This window comes from Populus trichocarpa, chromosome 3 (genome assembly GCF_000002775.5).
Source record: "Populus trichocarpa isolate Nisqually-1 chromosome 3, P.trichocarpa_v4.1, whole genome shotgun sequence".
Lineage (NCBI taxonomy): Eukaryota > Viridiplantae > Streptophyta > Magnoliopsida > Malpighiales > Salicaceae > Populus > Populus trichocarpa.
Genome location: NC_037287.2, coordinates 508,767 through 524,400, shown reverse-complemented (window position 1 = coordinate 524,400; position 15,634 = coordinate 508,767). Strand labels below are relative to the sequence as shown.

General features: G+C 37.4%; 3 protein-coding genes across 3 annotated transcripts; all 3 read right to left on the bottom strand.

Moving 5' to 3' along the window:
• Positions 1-7: 7 nt before the first annotated feature.
• Positions 8-1,324, bottom strand: LOC18111132 (glucuronoxylan 4-O-methyltransferase 1). Its single transcript, XM_006389427.3, has one exon. The coding sequence runs from the start codon at positions 1,090-1,092 to the stop codon at positions 226-228; it is 867 nt and encodes a 288-aa protein (XP_006389489.3). The 5' UTR covers positions 1,093-1,324; the 3' UTR covers positions 8-225.
• Positions 1,325-3,929: 2,605 nt separating this feature from the next.
• LOC18111131 (probable serine/threonine-protein kinase At1g09600) lies at positions 3,930-12,122 on the bottom strand. The gene is made up of 8 exons (XM_024597296.2): positions 9,801-12,122; positions 8,888-9,172; positions 8,026-8,343; positions 7,147-7,374; positions 6,122-6,222; positions 5,570-5,684; positions 5,003-5,467; positions 3,930-4,616 (listed from the first exon to the last, which is right to left on the bottom strand). Exons 1-8 carry the CDS (start codon positions 10,209-10,211, stop codon positions 4,422-4,424), a joined length of 2,118 nt encoding a protein of 705 aa, XP_024453064.2. The 5' UTR covers positions 10,212-12,122; the 3' UTR covers positions 3,930-4,421.
• Positions 12,123-12,275: 153 nt separating this feature from the next.
• Positions 12,276-15,226, bottom strand: LOC18111130 (uncharacterized). The gene is made up of 2 exons (XM_006389425.3): positions 15,059-15,226; positions 12,276-14,047 (listed from the first exon to the last, which is right to left on the bottom strand). The coding sequence occupies exon 2, from the start codon at positions 13,742-13,744 to the stop codon at positions 12,512-12,514; it is 1,233 nt and encodes a 410-aa protein (XP_006389487.2). The 5' UTR covers positions 13,745-14,047; positions 15,059-15,226; the 3' UTR covers positions 12,276-12,511.
• Positions 15,227-15,634: the final 408 nt, after the last annotated feature.

Below are 15,634 nucleotides of genomic sequence, written 5' to 3'. Positions count from 1 at the left end.
GTTGGACTTGAGAAACTTCAATCTTTTGTACCTTCTTATTATGCTCTGCCATTTATCAAATATCAATTCAATCACAATGGAGAGAAACTTCCAGTTTGGTTTTAGCTGCCTACTCAACATTCAACAGAAGCCATGCATGTTCTTTGAAAATGATACCAAGTTTGTTCTTAGATGCACAAAAATTGCATAGGAAAAGAGATTAAAAAGAAAAGAAAAGAAAAAAATCTACTCTGGGCAAAAAGGTCTGTCCAAGGCATCCCTGTGGCTAGGAATGATAAAGTGCCTTAACCTCCCTACTTGTTTCTTCATATATCCTTCACAAAGAAGTGCCTTGGAGAACTTATCTTCCACCTCTCTGTTCACATCATGCACAAAAACATCGGTCTCTCCTTCTTTCCTGTTTCTTGCCATCATTCCGGCAGTATATATGGCAGTCATTCTCCCTGGTGCCTCTTCATAGTACCCTGTTGGTGCATCAACCATGATCAAGTCCCATTCTATCTCATAAACTTCACTGGGCAAACCTTTCAAGGCAAGCTGGCACATAGAGAACTTTGGATCACTAATTGCTGTGCACTCAGGCCCCTTGCCTACCTCCATGAGATTGTTAGCTTGATTCACCTTGCTGTCATATGTGACGTGATAAGACTCTAACATAGGAAACCGGCGTTTAATTTGCGCAATCCAAGCTTCATCTTCTTCAAGGAAAACTGTTCGTCCACCGTAGTTGAGTGCACTCCACATAAGGCTATCATGACCGAGGCCGAAAACCAAGAAATTACATGGAGACTTCTTTTCTAAAATTTTGGCACTCACTGATATTTCTTTCTGTGTTTGCTGTGGGGTGATGGTTGAGGTTGTGTAGTGAATGAGAGCTTGGGTTAGGAAGCGTGGGACCTTACTACATCCCTGTGAGCAATTTGTTGCTCTAGCTTCTTTCATGGAATCTGAGGTTTTTGGTTGAGCGGTGGGAGATGAACTTTCCTGGGAAGATGACATGCTTGATCGTAACACAAAAAGCAGGAAGAAAGCAAGGAAGACACCAAGGAGGAGCAGCTTAAGGTTGGAGATTTGCTGGCTTTTAGGCCTCATATTTCCCAGCCCTTTTGGATTGATCTCTGGGATAGAGTAGGAGAAACTCAAAAAAGGTTTCTTCTCCTTTCAGATATCGAATAAAAAATAAAAGGGGTTTGGATACTCTGAGGTTTTGAAGCTGCATGTAAGATTATATTTGAGTAGGTTTGAGCTGGAAGAGGGAGAGGGAGAGTTGAGAAGTAGAGAGTTTGAGAGGTGAAGGTGGTGTGATTGCTTGTTGATGCTTAGACATGAAGGGAAGGGACATTGAATTGGATGGATACTTGATGAAGACCAAATAGCTGCCAAGTTTTTGGATGAAGCAACCCTGTTGTTGGTATGTCTTCAAGTTTGGTGGATTGTTGTAAACTGTTCTTCTTAGTTTGTTTATGATGTTAAAATTATTTCTAATTCTTGTTTCATGGTCATATTAGGTCTATTTTCTAAAAGGGATTGTTCTTCCTTCTCTGCGGGAAGGGTTAAAAGAGAGAGAGAAAACTTTTGACTGCCAAAATGAGATACTGAGAAACACCCTCACTTGGGAACATGACCTTTGCTGTGATCAGGCAATAAAAAAGAAGCAGAGAAGAAATCTTTGGTTAATTTTCTGTACTTGTTTGCGCCGTGGAGATCATTACAATGCCCTACCATAGTCTCTCTCTTATTCACCAAGGCTAGTCTTCAAGGAGTAAAATTTCAGAGGGAATTCAAGAGAGCTCTTGTAAAGAGGTTACTTGCAAGCGAAGACATACCTCATATTATTCACACCTCTTTTGTTAAGAGAAGATCCAAGCTCGAATCGCCTCCAGAGAAACAATAGGATTATCAAGAAGAAGAAAAACGGAAACGAATATCCTAAGCTTTATCTATATCTGATCATGCTTGATGACTTAATGCATTCCGAGCTTCCTATTTATGATATTCTACACAGATATGGTTATCCTCCTTGATCATTGTGCAAGTAGAGGACAGTCAATATATGTGTATTTCTGTCATATCACAGATTTTTCCCCATCTGGTCAATTCAACACTTTGCTTGTTTTATGATGAATACGTCTATCACATGCATGCTTTCATGACCTTCAAAATAACCGATGGCTTTGCTTACCAAATGAGTAGGTTCAAACTGCCTGCTACACTTGCTCTGACCTTTTACCACTAGATATAGATGGGTGAGGATAGCAGCTGCCATTATTTTTATTCAAAACTACTTGGAAGTAGATTTTTTAACTGCAAACCAAATCTACTGTATCATGATGTGAAGCTATGCATGGTCAAGATATAACTTGCACTTCTGGAGATGTATAAATTTTGTAATCTGATTGATACACAATGACGATCAACTGATATTTGGTGTCCTCTACACATTTTTACAAAGAAAGCATGGGATTTACGAAGAGAAAAAAAATATATTTCTTAATGTTCTGCGTTCTAATTTATCTTTTTGTTAACTGATCTTACTGTGGCATTTCATTGTTGTAAGTTGCAACAAGCTGAGTAGGTAAGTAGTACAAAAAGGACAAGATTTTTGAAAAACATTGATCTTTATTCTTATCTAAACAATCAAAGAAGCCCCAGTTTTGAGATTGCTAATATTTTCTGGCAAACAATGACAGATTGAAAACATAGAACCTGTTAGCTGCAAGAAGCATGAACATGCATGCATGCATTCGAGCTTGAAGTTCTGTTGTGTCCTAATTGCATGAATCATTTGAATCAATGTCTTTATACTTAAATACACACACTACTGATTGAAATCCCGTGTGATTTTCTCAATCCTAGCTGACTTGTGAGATTGCTGGTGGAAAGAATATCGTTGCTGTGGTCTTCAGTGCATTCTCAGAGGATATTTTATGGGTTGGTTAGAAAACATTGATGGTGGTGTTGTGGCTACCTGGAACGGATTGAATAGAAAGAATTCATTCGTCTTTTCTTGAAGGAATTTAGACATCGGGTTGGTGAGGGGACCAAATTTGAAATAAATAAAGAATGATAGCCCTTCTGTTTTTAAGAAAATTATAGTGTCCACCCTGTCCTTTTCTGGCTTCTGTCATGAAATGTTTTTACTTTTCAATTCAATCCTTGATTTTGTGTAATATGTCATTGATAATTTGTTTTAATTTTCTTTTATATGATTATCTCGATCATAAAAAAAAAAATTACATTGAACTGATACTTAATTTCACGAGAAATAATATATATTTTTTTAAATACAATTAAAATTTCAGTTTGTTTTGGAATTATTCTTTTTAATATTTTAGCAAGCATTTTTTTATGCAATCATATATTTTTTAAAAAAAAATTGATTATTTTTCTATGAGTGTTTATTTTTATTTTCATGTAATTAAATAAAAAACAGTTTTGAAACAACAAAATAATTTAATCTAGTTGGGTGACCCAGGCAAGTAATTGTCAGGTGAGCTCAAGTGGAATCAGGTCGATACATCATGTCGTTGTATTGATATTTTAAAAACAAAAACAAGAGTGTTTTGATTTTTTTTTTTTCCTTACTGCTCGAAAATGGCAACCTATCTTGTGCTGTAGTGTATCAGTGTAACATGCATATAGTGTACAGTGTATGCAAGTTACGCTATGCATGCTAATTAATTAGCATGCACAGCGCGTAAATATGTGTTGCTCATTGTTTACTGTTGAAACAAAAGCAGCCTCTTGCTACTTCGCGATTACTGAGTTTGTAACGTAGTAAAAGGTGGAACCCATGAATAGCAAACAACGTTTTTTTCTATAACCAAACATATATTTGCTGCGTTTTATTTTAACCGCAGCCGTGTGAACAAACGGACTCTAGTGTATCAGTGACTGAAACAAAGGAAACACAGCTCAAAAATCCAGGATCAAATAAATCTTTTTTTTTCCCTTCATTATATTGCTATCCATCATGTGCCAACTAGGGCAAAGTAAAGAGCAAGTTACACTTATGTAGTATTGTTATAAAGCTAACTTGAGCAACATTTTGGAGTGGCAATTGGGATTGTTGCAGCCTCGCCACAGAATGGGGAAAATTGATCCAAAAAATCAGATGTTCAGCTGCAAAAAGCATACCTTTGAAACCGGACAATGCTAGGACCAAAGATAGTGATTTGGCATAAACATGCTTGGCGTCAGAAAAAAAAACCAAGGCCAGTCTTGTCCTGCACTGGTAGTGATGGATTTGAATGGCGTTTCATGTATCTCCCTTTTGTGGTTCAAGGTCATGCCAGTTATGGGAGATGCTTGTAACTATCTAATGGAAAGTTGCCACTGATATTCCATAATCGTCATTGTATTCCCAAAGGAATAGCCCCACTTTATGTCATTTGCGATGCTCAGTCAAAACTTCTCCGGGGTCATCTACCATTTATCCTCCCGTGATAAAATAGTGATTCAGTGTGTCCACTTTCACTGGTGTTCTTGTCCAAACGAGCTTTACGCACAGCTCGCTGGATTTGTTTCTCATGCTCTTTGAGCATTTCCTCAATGTTTCCTCCTCGAGGCACCAATGGTCCAGAGTAGTGGACATGGCTTTTCTTTGTTGGGTAACCCTGAGGCCACAAGCAAAAAGTGCAATTGATTAGTACACATCTACAAAAAGTTCCAAGTAAAAGAGAAGTCTCAGAATAACCATTCAAGGTCTCTGTTCTGAAACAAGGGATACATGGAATTAACTTTGCAAGCACATCGCTGAGATTCAGACTTCCATGGATTTTGAAAGAGCCAGTGTCACTCAACAACTCATATCAAGAGCAGTAAGCAATAAACCTTCCATTTACCTTTCAATTATTTTTTCGGTAATCTAACTTAAAAGTTCACAAAGTCCAGTTTCACTCGAAAAACGAGGAATGGCTGTATGAGAGGAGTCATGGTTTTTGTTGTTATTTTCAACTTCTTTAATTGAATGAATCATGGCAAGAACAAGAATGGAGATTACCGTTGTAGAATCCAAACCAGGCTTCTTATTCGAGAAGTTTGGCCTGCCTGGTAGACCGTGGGAGGAATCATCCAGACTGTTATATCTAGCATTAAAACTCCCCTCTGGCCAGTGCGAATTCAGATTAGTTGAACTGCTACCATGAAACTGTGAATCACCTCTAACTGCAACTGAATTAGAAAATCCATACAACTGGACCGCTCCCCTTTCAATGAAAGATCTCTGAGCTCTCAACTCTGCAGCCTGCCTTGAAGAAATAAAGTCTTGCCCAGGAGCCCTGAAAGTTTCATTGATGTTCATATTATGTGAAGATCCAAGGTTCATAGGATGCACCGACTGGCCAGAATGTGAGTAAATATTTCTTGCTGTTCCTTTAGCAGGCCCAACGGGAGAGCGAGAAACACCATCCTCTTCATGATTGTAAATTTCACTAATGCTTATTTGTTTAGACTGTCCTTGTCGCTTCTATATCAGACATAAAACAAAGATAAACCATTACCTAAGAAACTAATTCTCCATAAGATAAATGACTATAGGAAGCTTCAGGAAAGTATTGTCAAAATTTACCTGTATGGATGCTTGCAACTCCGCATTGGCATCAGCTGCTGGCATGACTTTACTTTCTTTTGAACCCCTTCTAGTTGATTCATATCCACGCCCTTTACCTCCAGCTGCTCTCCTCCTGGTTGCAAGATGATAAAGAGGTAGCATAAATAAAGTGCAGAAAAAATAAACTTTAATGATGAGTGAATAGATAAAAGATCCTAAATGAGGATTTCTCCATCATTGAATCAATTAGAAATTCAAGAACCGTCTGTGTTTTTCCAGCTCAAGATTTATATTCCTTTTTATTGCCAAGTTTATATTAGTGATGTAAGCTAAACAAATAGTCGTCAGGTTCAATGGTTCAGTATCTAATTAAAGCATAACAGTGATCCAAAAATAAACATTATCATTACTTTGAGCTATATTCGTCACAGAAACAACTTTTTTTGTTATTAATAACAAAGGGAAAAGGAGCAGCTTAACTGCTTTTGATGTAATGCAATAAGAAGGCCTCGTCCAGCTCTTGTCAAAAAGACAGACGTCAGGAGAAAATAATATAGGGATATTCCTTACCTTCTAGCATCCTCATCCCGAAACTTAACGTCAAACTCCTTGGTTGGTGGGTGTTTCGGCAAAGTTGATGGATCACAAGGAAGAGGCTTTGTCGTGAAGAACTGGAGAAGAGAAAAAATTCCTGAGATTTAATCATTTAAGCATGCAAGTTGCAAATTAACAGAAAGGAATGCAAAGAAGGTCAATATAAGCATCATAAACCGTGACAATACCACCAATAGAAATAGAAGTGTATGATAATTAAGGGCATCTATTTTTTAAACAAATTGTGGCAGTTAACCTGCCAAAAGGGAACCCATCATAAATGTTGTTCCAATCTGTTAAAGAATAATATAAATCATATACTGGGACCTCACCTAACAGTTTAAGCTATTGGGTTAAGATGGTTCTTTGACATGGTATCAGAGCCTTGATGACCAAGTGGTCTCGAGTTCGAATCTCATCATCCCCATTTATTTGATAAAAAAAAATTAAGCACAAGGTAATGTGGGTTTGTGCAAGTTTCAAGCTCAAAGGGCTTTCACTTGAGGGGATGTGTTAGAGAATAATATAAATCATATCCTGGGACCTCACCTAACAGCTTAAACTATTAAGTTGAGATGATTCTTTGACACAATCACTATCCTCATCATTAGCGATGGCCATACCTATTTTTCATCAATTTACCCATGCATGGACAAAGTTAAACTAGCCGATTAAACTTTTACTTCAAAACAGACATTTAGGACTCGGATTTACTTTTGGCTAAGTGCTGAGGCTGATATTCTAAATCCAAAACTAAATATTAACAAGTAATTGATTGTAATATGATAATCAGATAAACAATGCCTTCTGCTTCAAGAATCCTAGGGGAAAAGCATAATAGAATAGGTCTATAATAAAAAAAAGAGAGGGAAAAAAACCTGAATACCAGCTTCAACATATGTGAAAATATAGCAATTGAAGTAGGGTCACACTTGAAAACATTAAAGACCCAACAAGAATTCACAAGGTGCAATCATATTGTAATGTAGAGCTCAGATTACCTCACTGTCAAGTGCTGAAAGAGCTGTCCCACGGGCCTCAGGTTCTACAGCAAGAAGGACATCTAGCAAGGCTAAAGCTGATGAAGGAAAGTCCTTAAATGTCTCAGTAACACAACGTTTATAAGGATGTTGAGGTTTGAAAATGGTTGCATGCGGCAGTTTTGATCTCTTCCAGTACTCATCAGAAGGTGACCCACAAAGTTTGAAGATTTTATGCAGTTGCTCCACCTACATATGATAGATATAAGATCTTGACACCGAAAACACCCAAATAATTTGGCCAAATGCCAAGATTTACAAACATTCTTTGATAAATGTTCCTAGTCATAATAATCAACAGATGACAGTAACATAGGCCCGGCTAAGCTTTATAAAATCTGAACAGCCACAGCATGATGGATTAAGATAATTTCATTAAATGTAAAAGCACATTTCAGGAACCTAATTGCCAGTGATCCTAAATTCGAAACTAAACAATGCCATAATCAAGTCATGATGCTGATCTTGCTGCTCTCATATGTAGAAGCCATCTTCAGGAAAATCCACATACCAAAAAGAAATCATACAACCACCGTTGCGGTGATCAAGGTCACGGTGGCCAAACAGTTAGCCATTAATGGACAGAACTCAAGACAGATTTTTTGATCAGCAGGTCTATTAAGACAGCATTCATGAGATGATCACCAGGCGGAAATACTTTCTTCATTAAAAGGAAACTTTTTTGTTAGTGTTCTTCTAGTCGTATAATGCATAGTTTAGGGTATTTCACCATGAGAAAATTGCTACTTTGAGTCAAGGATCAATAATAAACGATTCAATATGGTTAACAAAGTCTATAATACATGAAGGCATTATTGCCATAAAATAAAAGGGAGTTACCTCTGTTCTTCCAGGCATGATATGCTTCCCAACAAACAATTCTGCAAGAATGCAACCAGTGCTCCATAGATCCACAGAAACTCCATATTCTGTGGCACCAAGCAAAAGCTCTGGAGGTCTGTACCACAATGTAACCACCCGACTTGTTAGAGGCTGCTTCTGAGGTGAAGAGAAAAAAGTTGCCAGTCCAAAATCAGCAATCTTGAGATTGCCATTAGAGTCAATCAGAAGATTTGAGCCCTTTATATCACGGTGCAATATCCCGCGATTGTGGCAGTGTTCAAGTCCATGAAGAAGCTGTTGCATGTAACATTTAATCTACAGGGAAAAAATCTAGATCAGCCTGTAATGATAAGAAAAACTTCAGTAACATATTAGCCAAATCCATTCATTTCTATTAAGAAATAATATCCAGAAAAAGGCAAAATCTTTGAAATTGGGCAAGAATGCATCACAGAGACAAAAATTCAGTAGAAAACCATCATTGCATGTACAGCAAGCTTCTCTAAAGGAGGGCAAAAAACTCCTAACTTCCTTCATTTTAGAGGTTTTCATCTTGTTGCCTTTCTGGTGGTTCAACAAAGAAAAACCATAAATGGTGGTACTATAGATTACCAAGGCCATTTCACAGAACTAATCCGCGGTAAATTAGGTGGTTTTCAGATAGTCGCTTCAATATATTAAATTAGGCAAGTTTTCACCGTGGATCTTGACATTGTTAAAAAAGTTCAAAACTGTTCTTCAAATAGCCACTCTAGAGTGTCATAATTTCTTCCTTTTTTTGTCAAATTGTGTTAGGATCCAGAATAATACACCATCAATTATTATAGCAGTTAAAGTTCAAATGAGAAAGAGCATGAACCTGCGCTTCAGAGAATTTAATCCCTGGTGAAGCCAAAAGCCCTGCAAGGTCATGCTCCATATATTCAAATATAAGGTACAAACTGCCAGACATTCTTGAAGCAATGACACCCTCAAGCTTCATAACATTTGGGTGATCAAGCCTACGCAAAATGATGATTTCTCTTGCCATAAAACGAACACTTTCAGGATCCATATTAGCAAAGCACACCTTCTTCAATGCCACTGTCTTATTTGTTTCAAGATCACGAGCTTTGTACACACTGCTATATGTTCCTTGTCCAATCTGCATTATTTGCGGGAAAGTTAACTAACTGGGTAAAGAATTGGGCAGCAAACCAAAGAGTGGGCAACATTTAACGGCAAAATGGTGGTTGCTCAGAAAATAAGCATTGCATATCAAATAAAAATCATGCCAAGTTGCTTACGAACTTTCATTTTCGAACTGATTGAAACAAACAAATCTGAGAGAGGAGTGCTTATCTAAGAACATAGAAGAACGCTTTCTTCAGGGAAGAGGCCATTCTTCTAGGGAAACGACTCATTTCCTACAGTAACATAACAGCACCTCCATCCCTCAGACTATCATGCTTCATCATTTTTGCCAAAGTTCAAAAACTTTTAGGGGTGAATAAATCATTTATTCTTACAAGAGTATCAAAAGCACTCAAGGGTCGAAAACAGGAAACAAAAGTCTACAAAGACAACATCCAACTTTTGAAACAATGACCAATGCAAAAGCTTAAACCTGAGGCATCGAAAAACCCATGCACCAGAAAGAGACAGCTGCAATTAAGTAAGCTCGTACAAGTACATTAAAAGGGGTGAAAACCCAACTTTTTTCGACAAATCACTCACATTATCAATGAACCATACAAAAACAACCAAATCATAGAGACATACACCAAACTGACCTTATCCAACTTCTCAAATGAATCTGCCCTTCGAGGCACCCATCCATTGATTGCTTCTCCAGCCACAGAGGTCAGCCAAGAAGGCCAACCAGCAACAACTTGTGCTCCTCTCTCTCCATTGCTCATACTCACTATACTAGTAATCCTTTGATGATTATTAACCTGTTCGATTTTTTCCTTCTTCTCTCCTTCATCGTATGAAACTGGAGTAGACTCCGCATTATCATTTCCAGGTTGATCGGATATCAAACTAGCCGTGGAACCATTAGCATTACCATCAACCTCTACCACAACTTCATCGCTTTTGGATAAAGAAACTAACCGTTTGGCAGGCTTGGTTGTTTCTTTTCTTTTGACTCTTCTCTCTAAATATTTAGTGGCTCTACTGACTTTCGAGCAAATGCAGCCCATAATCCCAATCCACAATTCTCAACAGTGTGACTGGTTTTATTGGCTCCAATCCTTTGTAGCATTAAGCCCCAAGTATCTTAACCCATCAATCAAAATGGCTTCTTTCTCCAATACTCTGCCTCTGATCAATCAATGCAGTCCTTGAAAATAAAAAAAGTCTACACTTTTAATATCAAATTCAACACAAGAAGAGGAACCCACATCCCCAAATCAAAGGAAACCAATGGGAAACACAAGACTCAATGGTAAATCCCCCAGAATAAGATTTTGAAAAAAGAAATTCAGAACAACCACTCAAATCCCTAAATCAAAAGATCAATGAGAAAAACACAAAGTATTTGGGCATTTCAACAAGAACCCTGATCACCAATCAGGTAGACAGATTGTTGAAATGAGAAAGCACAGAAAAAAACTTATTTATTTATTATTTTCTTTAGAAAAGTATTCAAAAGCATGGAATCCTTTTCTTTTCAAAATAGATAAATTTTTACTTTTTATAGTTATTGTGCGACAAACATATAGAGCATATTTCGGATCTGAATAATAACCTTCGAAAATCAGAAATAACTTGAGTTTAGACAGGCTGTTGTGCTGTTATTTCTATCTTCACTTCTGTTTTTAGTATTTTTTTTATTATTTACAAGACAGGCAAAGAAACAAAAAGAATGTTAAGAGCGTCCATGCTCTTTATTTTATAACTAAATCCTAGCTTAAAATAGCTAAAAAAATCCAGTTAGCTCTCTAGAAAACGAGATCACTTCTGTGCTTTGTAAATTTATATTTTTAAAAATATTTTGTTAATTAGAAGTCATTGCAGCAGCAGCAGCATATACAATATTCCACTGTTCGCTGATCATCTCTTTCAAAAGCATCGTCAAAAATTGCTCTCGTTCTGGCACCATATGCTTCCACTCTTGTCTGTCCACAGAAGCTATGAATGCAATAGATTACTAAAATCAACAACCACCAGGAAATCTTGAACTTGCCTACAACACCAATCCAGTATCTGACCATGCCTTCAATTCTCAATCTTCGTTGGCACTCGTAGTCATCAAGGCGAAGTCCTCGAATCGAAAGGAAAATACTTCGACATTTTCTGTAGTTAATTTGTGTAGTAGACAAAGTTCATCACAACAATACTCCAACAATTGATCTGCACCCGATACCACAGCCCCAACAGGAGTAAAGCATCGATGATTTCCCCTGAAAATCGAAGTGGAATCAAGAAACAACCTGTGCATAGTTCACTTCCCGCTACAAGAACCCAGCAATGACGTTCACATCAAACTTAAAAAATACAATATTTGAGCTCTGAAGCTGCATTGCCTTCTCCAAGATTCTCCGGTGCCGTACCTCGGTTGATGGAAAAAGATGGTATTTTGCAAGAACGAACTGGCCCAGAGACATCTACAGTATGCTTGCGACTTATTAACTGCGAATACTTGCCGAAAACTAAATCATTATTCATAAGTGACGTGAGTGAGTGAGTGAGTGAGTGAGCGAGCGAGAGAGATGAGTAGATACCCCATTTAGGTTATTCGAAACACATACCGCAATGAAAATAATATTTAAAATTTTCAATAGTACAACCTAAAATATTTGATTTTCTTAAGGTTAAATTGTTTATAAAATACACGTAATTTTTCAATAGTACAACCTAAAATATTTGACTTTTTCAAGGTTAAATTATTATAAAATTCGTTTAGTGAATTGTACCTTTTTTTTTTCTTAGTTCGTTGACGTTGTTCCTGTTTTCATCAAAATTTAAATTATATTTTATTTTAAATTAATTTTAAAAATATTCTTTGAATCATTTTAATATATAAATATCTAAAAACAATAAAAAAAAATGTTATTTTAATAGGCTTTAAAAAAAAATATATATATATATATATATATATTATACACTGCCTAACACCCCCTTCATCTCCAACCAATACCACTGCTAGCTTCTAAATAAATAAATAAAAAATGATCATAACTTAAATAAAGAATAAAAAGTTTTCCCTCACATTGATCCAAATCTACCGTGGAACCTGCGGATCAAAAATTATAATCACATCATCGAGTAATAGGAAAAGTTCCATTTAAGAGGCTCAGAAGAAAGAGGCAAATAGAAATCAGGATTAAGAATGTTACAGAAAGGGCGAAAAAAAGATAGAAAAAAAAAAAAGAGGAAGCAGCAGATCATGGAATCAAAAACCAGCAAAATCTAAAAAATAGACAACAAACCAAGAATAAAAATCCTTATTGGAACTAACCCTTTACAATCAGTTTTTTCTTTATCACAAAATTGATATTCACCACGAGAACTCAGTTCCTTGCCCAGTCTTCGGGTCCACGAGTGGGCGCATAGGCCAGCCTAGCAGCGGAGGCGAACCTGGTGGAGTTGCATCTCGACCAGGTGAAAAAAGGCTCAGCTCCACAAATGGCCCTGGAGGAGTCTCATCTCCTCTTTGGCAAGCCCTGAAAGAGATTGATCCGCGCTTAGTTGAGGCGTCAGAGTTTCTGCCGGGGCTTAAATGAGCACTTTCTTCTAGATGGTTTTGGTTTGCATCAAGGGAAATGGTTTCATTGTGCTCATCAGCATATCTTCTGCTTACCTCCAGGTCCCGAAGATTCCCCAGTGCTAAAGAATCAGCAACGGGATAGTAAACAAGCATGCAAATACACACCCCAGCACAGCATGAGAGGGCAAGAAAGGCTGAGAACGCAAGAGCTTCAAATAGAAAATGCTCTGGCTTAGATAAAACAGATAGTCCAAGTAAGAGAATCCTCAATGGAAGGAAACTTGAAACTGAGAATATTAATGTGTACACTCTCTTCTGCAAACCCTTATTGATGACCAATTTCAAAATCCGCCTTCCAAGCCAAAACAGGTAGACAGTCAGTGCAGAAGCAAAAAAACCAAGAAGCATTGTATTCAATAAAGGGTAAGTGCAAAGCGCAGTATTAGAGGCGGCAGCATTTTGCATCCCATGAGCAGCAGAGGTAAAATAATGAGGAAACCTTTTCGATATACTCTTATCCTTGCGTAGTTGCGGTCCAATTAGTATAGCAAGCAGCTGAAGGACAAACATTGGTAGGCAATAGAGAACAACATATACAGCAGTTCTTCCATTCCACTTGCGACAAAGAATTCCCGATTCCATCTTCTGTAAGGGAGCCCGGAGGAGAAACATGAGGGTGAGTAATAAGCAAGGCTCTGCAAAACCCAAATTCGAGACAATGTAGCCTTTGCAGACAGTTTCCTGCCATTTGTAGTCAAGGGCATTCAACACTCTTCCCTTCCGTCTCAACAAACTTAACCGGATAATTTCACCAACACCCCACCAGATTACAAACAAAATAAATATGATTCGGATGATCCAGGGACCACTAAAATAACTGAGTTGAAAATAGCCTTGACTACGAACACGAGAGCGCAAGTAAAATGAGTAGGCAATGCACAACAAACCAAATAGAATCAAAATAGCGACTAGACAAATTGTCACCACACCGAATGCATCGGCAGCAGCACTCGTCAGGGGCATTACCCGAAGCACGAATTCCACGCATGCTCTCTACCAGCATGGATACAAGGAATCCTCCTCTGGTCGTGTATTCACTTCCTTCCGAGGATTAATTTTTATTGGCAGTTCCAAAAATAATACTGGAATTAGCTTGTTAAAAACCAAACCAACAGGTCACTCAGAGCAATTAACCATCACCATGCACTCCAGTAATGATGACAAAGCCATGCATGAAGACAGACATTAGCCAATCCCAAGCTAACACACCAAATCACTACTTCAAATAATCTTTTCTGTCTGGCTCAAGCTATCCAGCCCAGTCCCCTATAGCATGAAAGTTGAAAATACTCAGAAAAGGAGTCAAATTTCAATCGTACTTGTCAATTATATATCAATGCCCAAATCCTTCAAGTACCAAGCTCAGAAAGGCTTTATTAAGACAATGAAGCATCAAACAAAATTAAAAGCCTTGGAGGCTTTTTTAACAAGAAAACAACATATGGAGAAGCTCATAATTGAACGTAAGCCAGCAAGAAAGCGAGTCATGTTGCAAAAAACAAGGCTGCTTATCAACCAATCGCATATTTGACGAGTTGCAATGAACATATCTTGCCCAATTTAAGCCTATACAAAGGCCACATTTTACAAGGACTCGGACAAAATCACATGTATCATACTTTCCATGACATTCAAGAGCAGCCAAAATGATTAGATTCATCCGAATTTGGCATCACGCATTATAGCAGTTACATTCGTTAATCAACATAAGAATTCCCAGAAAAAAACATTAAACAACTATAAACCACCAAAAGCAAAAAAAAAAAACCATTGCCAGGTAAGAACAACACTGGCATGCAGTAAATAATTGATAATTAACCCAACTATCATCGGGCTGCATTGTAAACAATACACACGACCGCGCATGTTCTTGTAAAAAAAAAAAAACAGTTCCAGCCTCCTTAATTCCTCTTCGGAAAATACAAAAACAAATTTAAATCTTTATATTCCACATTATATAGATCTCAAAAACATTAACCTCGGTAAAATTTTCTGCTCTCCAATTTCAAAAAAGAAAAGCATGATCAGATTTTTCGTTTTCATTTCCTTCTATTTTCTTTCTCTTTCTCAGCAACCAAACATAAAACATGCAAAAAAGTTTAAGAAAAAAAACCACAAAAAAACATACTCATACGATAATCGGCATTTCCAAATCATCATGCACCAAGTAAAAAGAAAAGATAAATATAAACACATCTCATCGAAAAACAAGAACAAATCCAAACAGATAAAAACGATAACGAAAATGAGAAAAAAAGAGATCAATCGAGTGCTTACAAATCAGAGAAACTTGATCTGGTGAAGAGAAATGGAGATTCCAACAGCCACTAAACGAGATCAAGAAAACCCTAACTTAAAACACGAAACAAGCGAGAGAGAGAGAGAGAGAGAGAGAGAGAAAGGTAGGGAGAGACCAGAGGGAAGACAGACCATGTAGTTAAGTGGGGCTTTGTTGGAGACAGCCTGTCTCCAGCTGTGAAATCCGAACCTATAGGTTTGGATTCCAGACTTTCGCTTCCGTGGTTACCCCTTTCCTACGTGGCTCTGCTTTGGCGGCGTTTACGGCGAGCTGTCTTTTTTTTTTTTTTTTCAAAAAGATACAGCTAAGAAATGAAAGAGTGGGCGATTGGCCATCAGGCTAAGCGAATCCAGGGACAAGGATTAGTGTGACTCGCTCTGTTTGGTTCCAGCAAACTTTGATTGTACAAACAAACAGAATTTATTTATTTTGTTTTCTGGAACGTGGCTGTCTAAAAGCTTTCTCTTGTTTTCTGGACATTTTTTTCTTTCATGTCTCATCATTTAGGGACTAAAACATGATGGAGATTAAGTTGAGGGATTAAAATGTAAAAA

Coding starts and splice junctions, on each gene's coding strand:
- LOC18111132 (XM_006389427.3), bottom strand. CDS start 1,092: ATGAGGCCTAAAAGCCAGCAAATCTCCAACCTTAAGCTGCTCCTCCTT.
- LOC18111131 (XM_024597296.2), bottom strand. CDS start 10,211: ATGGGCTGCATTTGCTCGAAAGTCAGTAGAGCCACTAAATATTTAGAG. Junction 7,375..8,025: donor TCATGCCTGGAAGAACAGAG/GTAACTCCCTTT, acceptor TATCATATGTAG/GTGGAGCAACTGCATAAAAT. Junction 4,617..5,002: donor CTGGTTTGGATTCTACAACG/GTAATCTCCATT, acceptor TTGTGGCCTCAG/GGTTACCCAACAAAGAAAAG.
- LOC18111130 (XM_006389425.3), bottom strand. CDS start 13,744: ATGCCCCTGACGAGTGCTGCTGCCGATGCATTCGGTGTGGTGACAATT.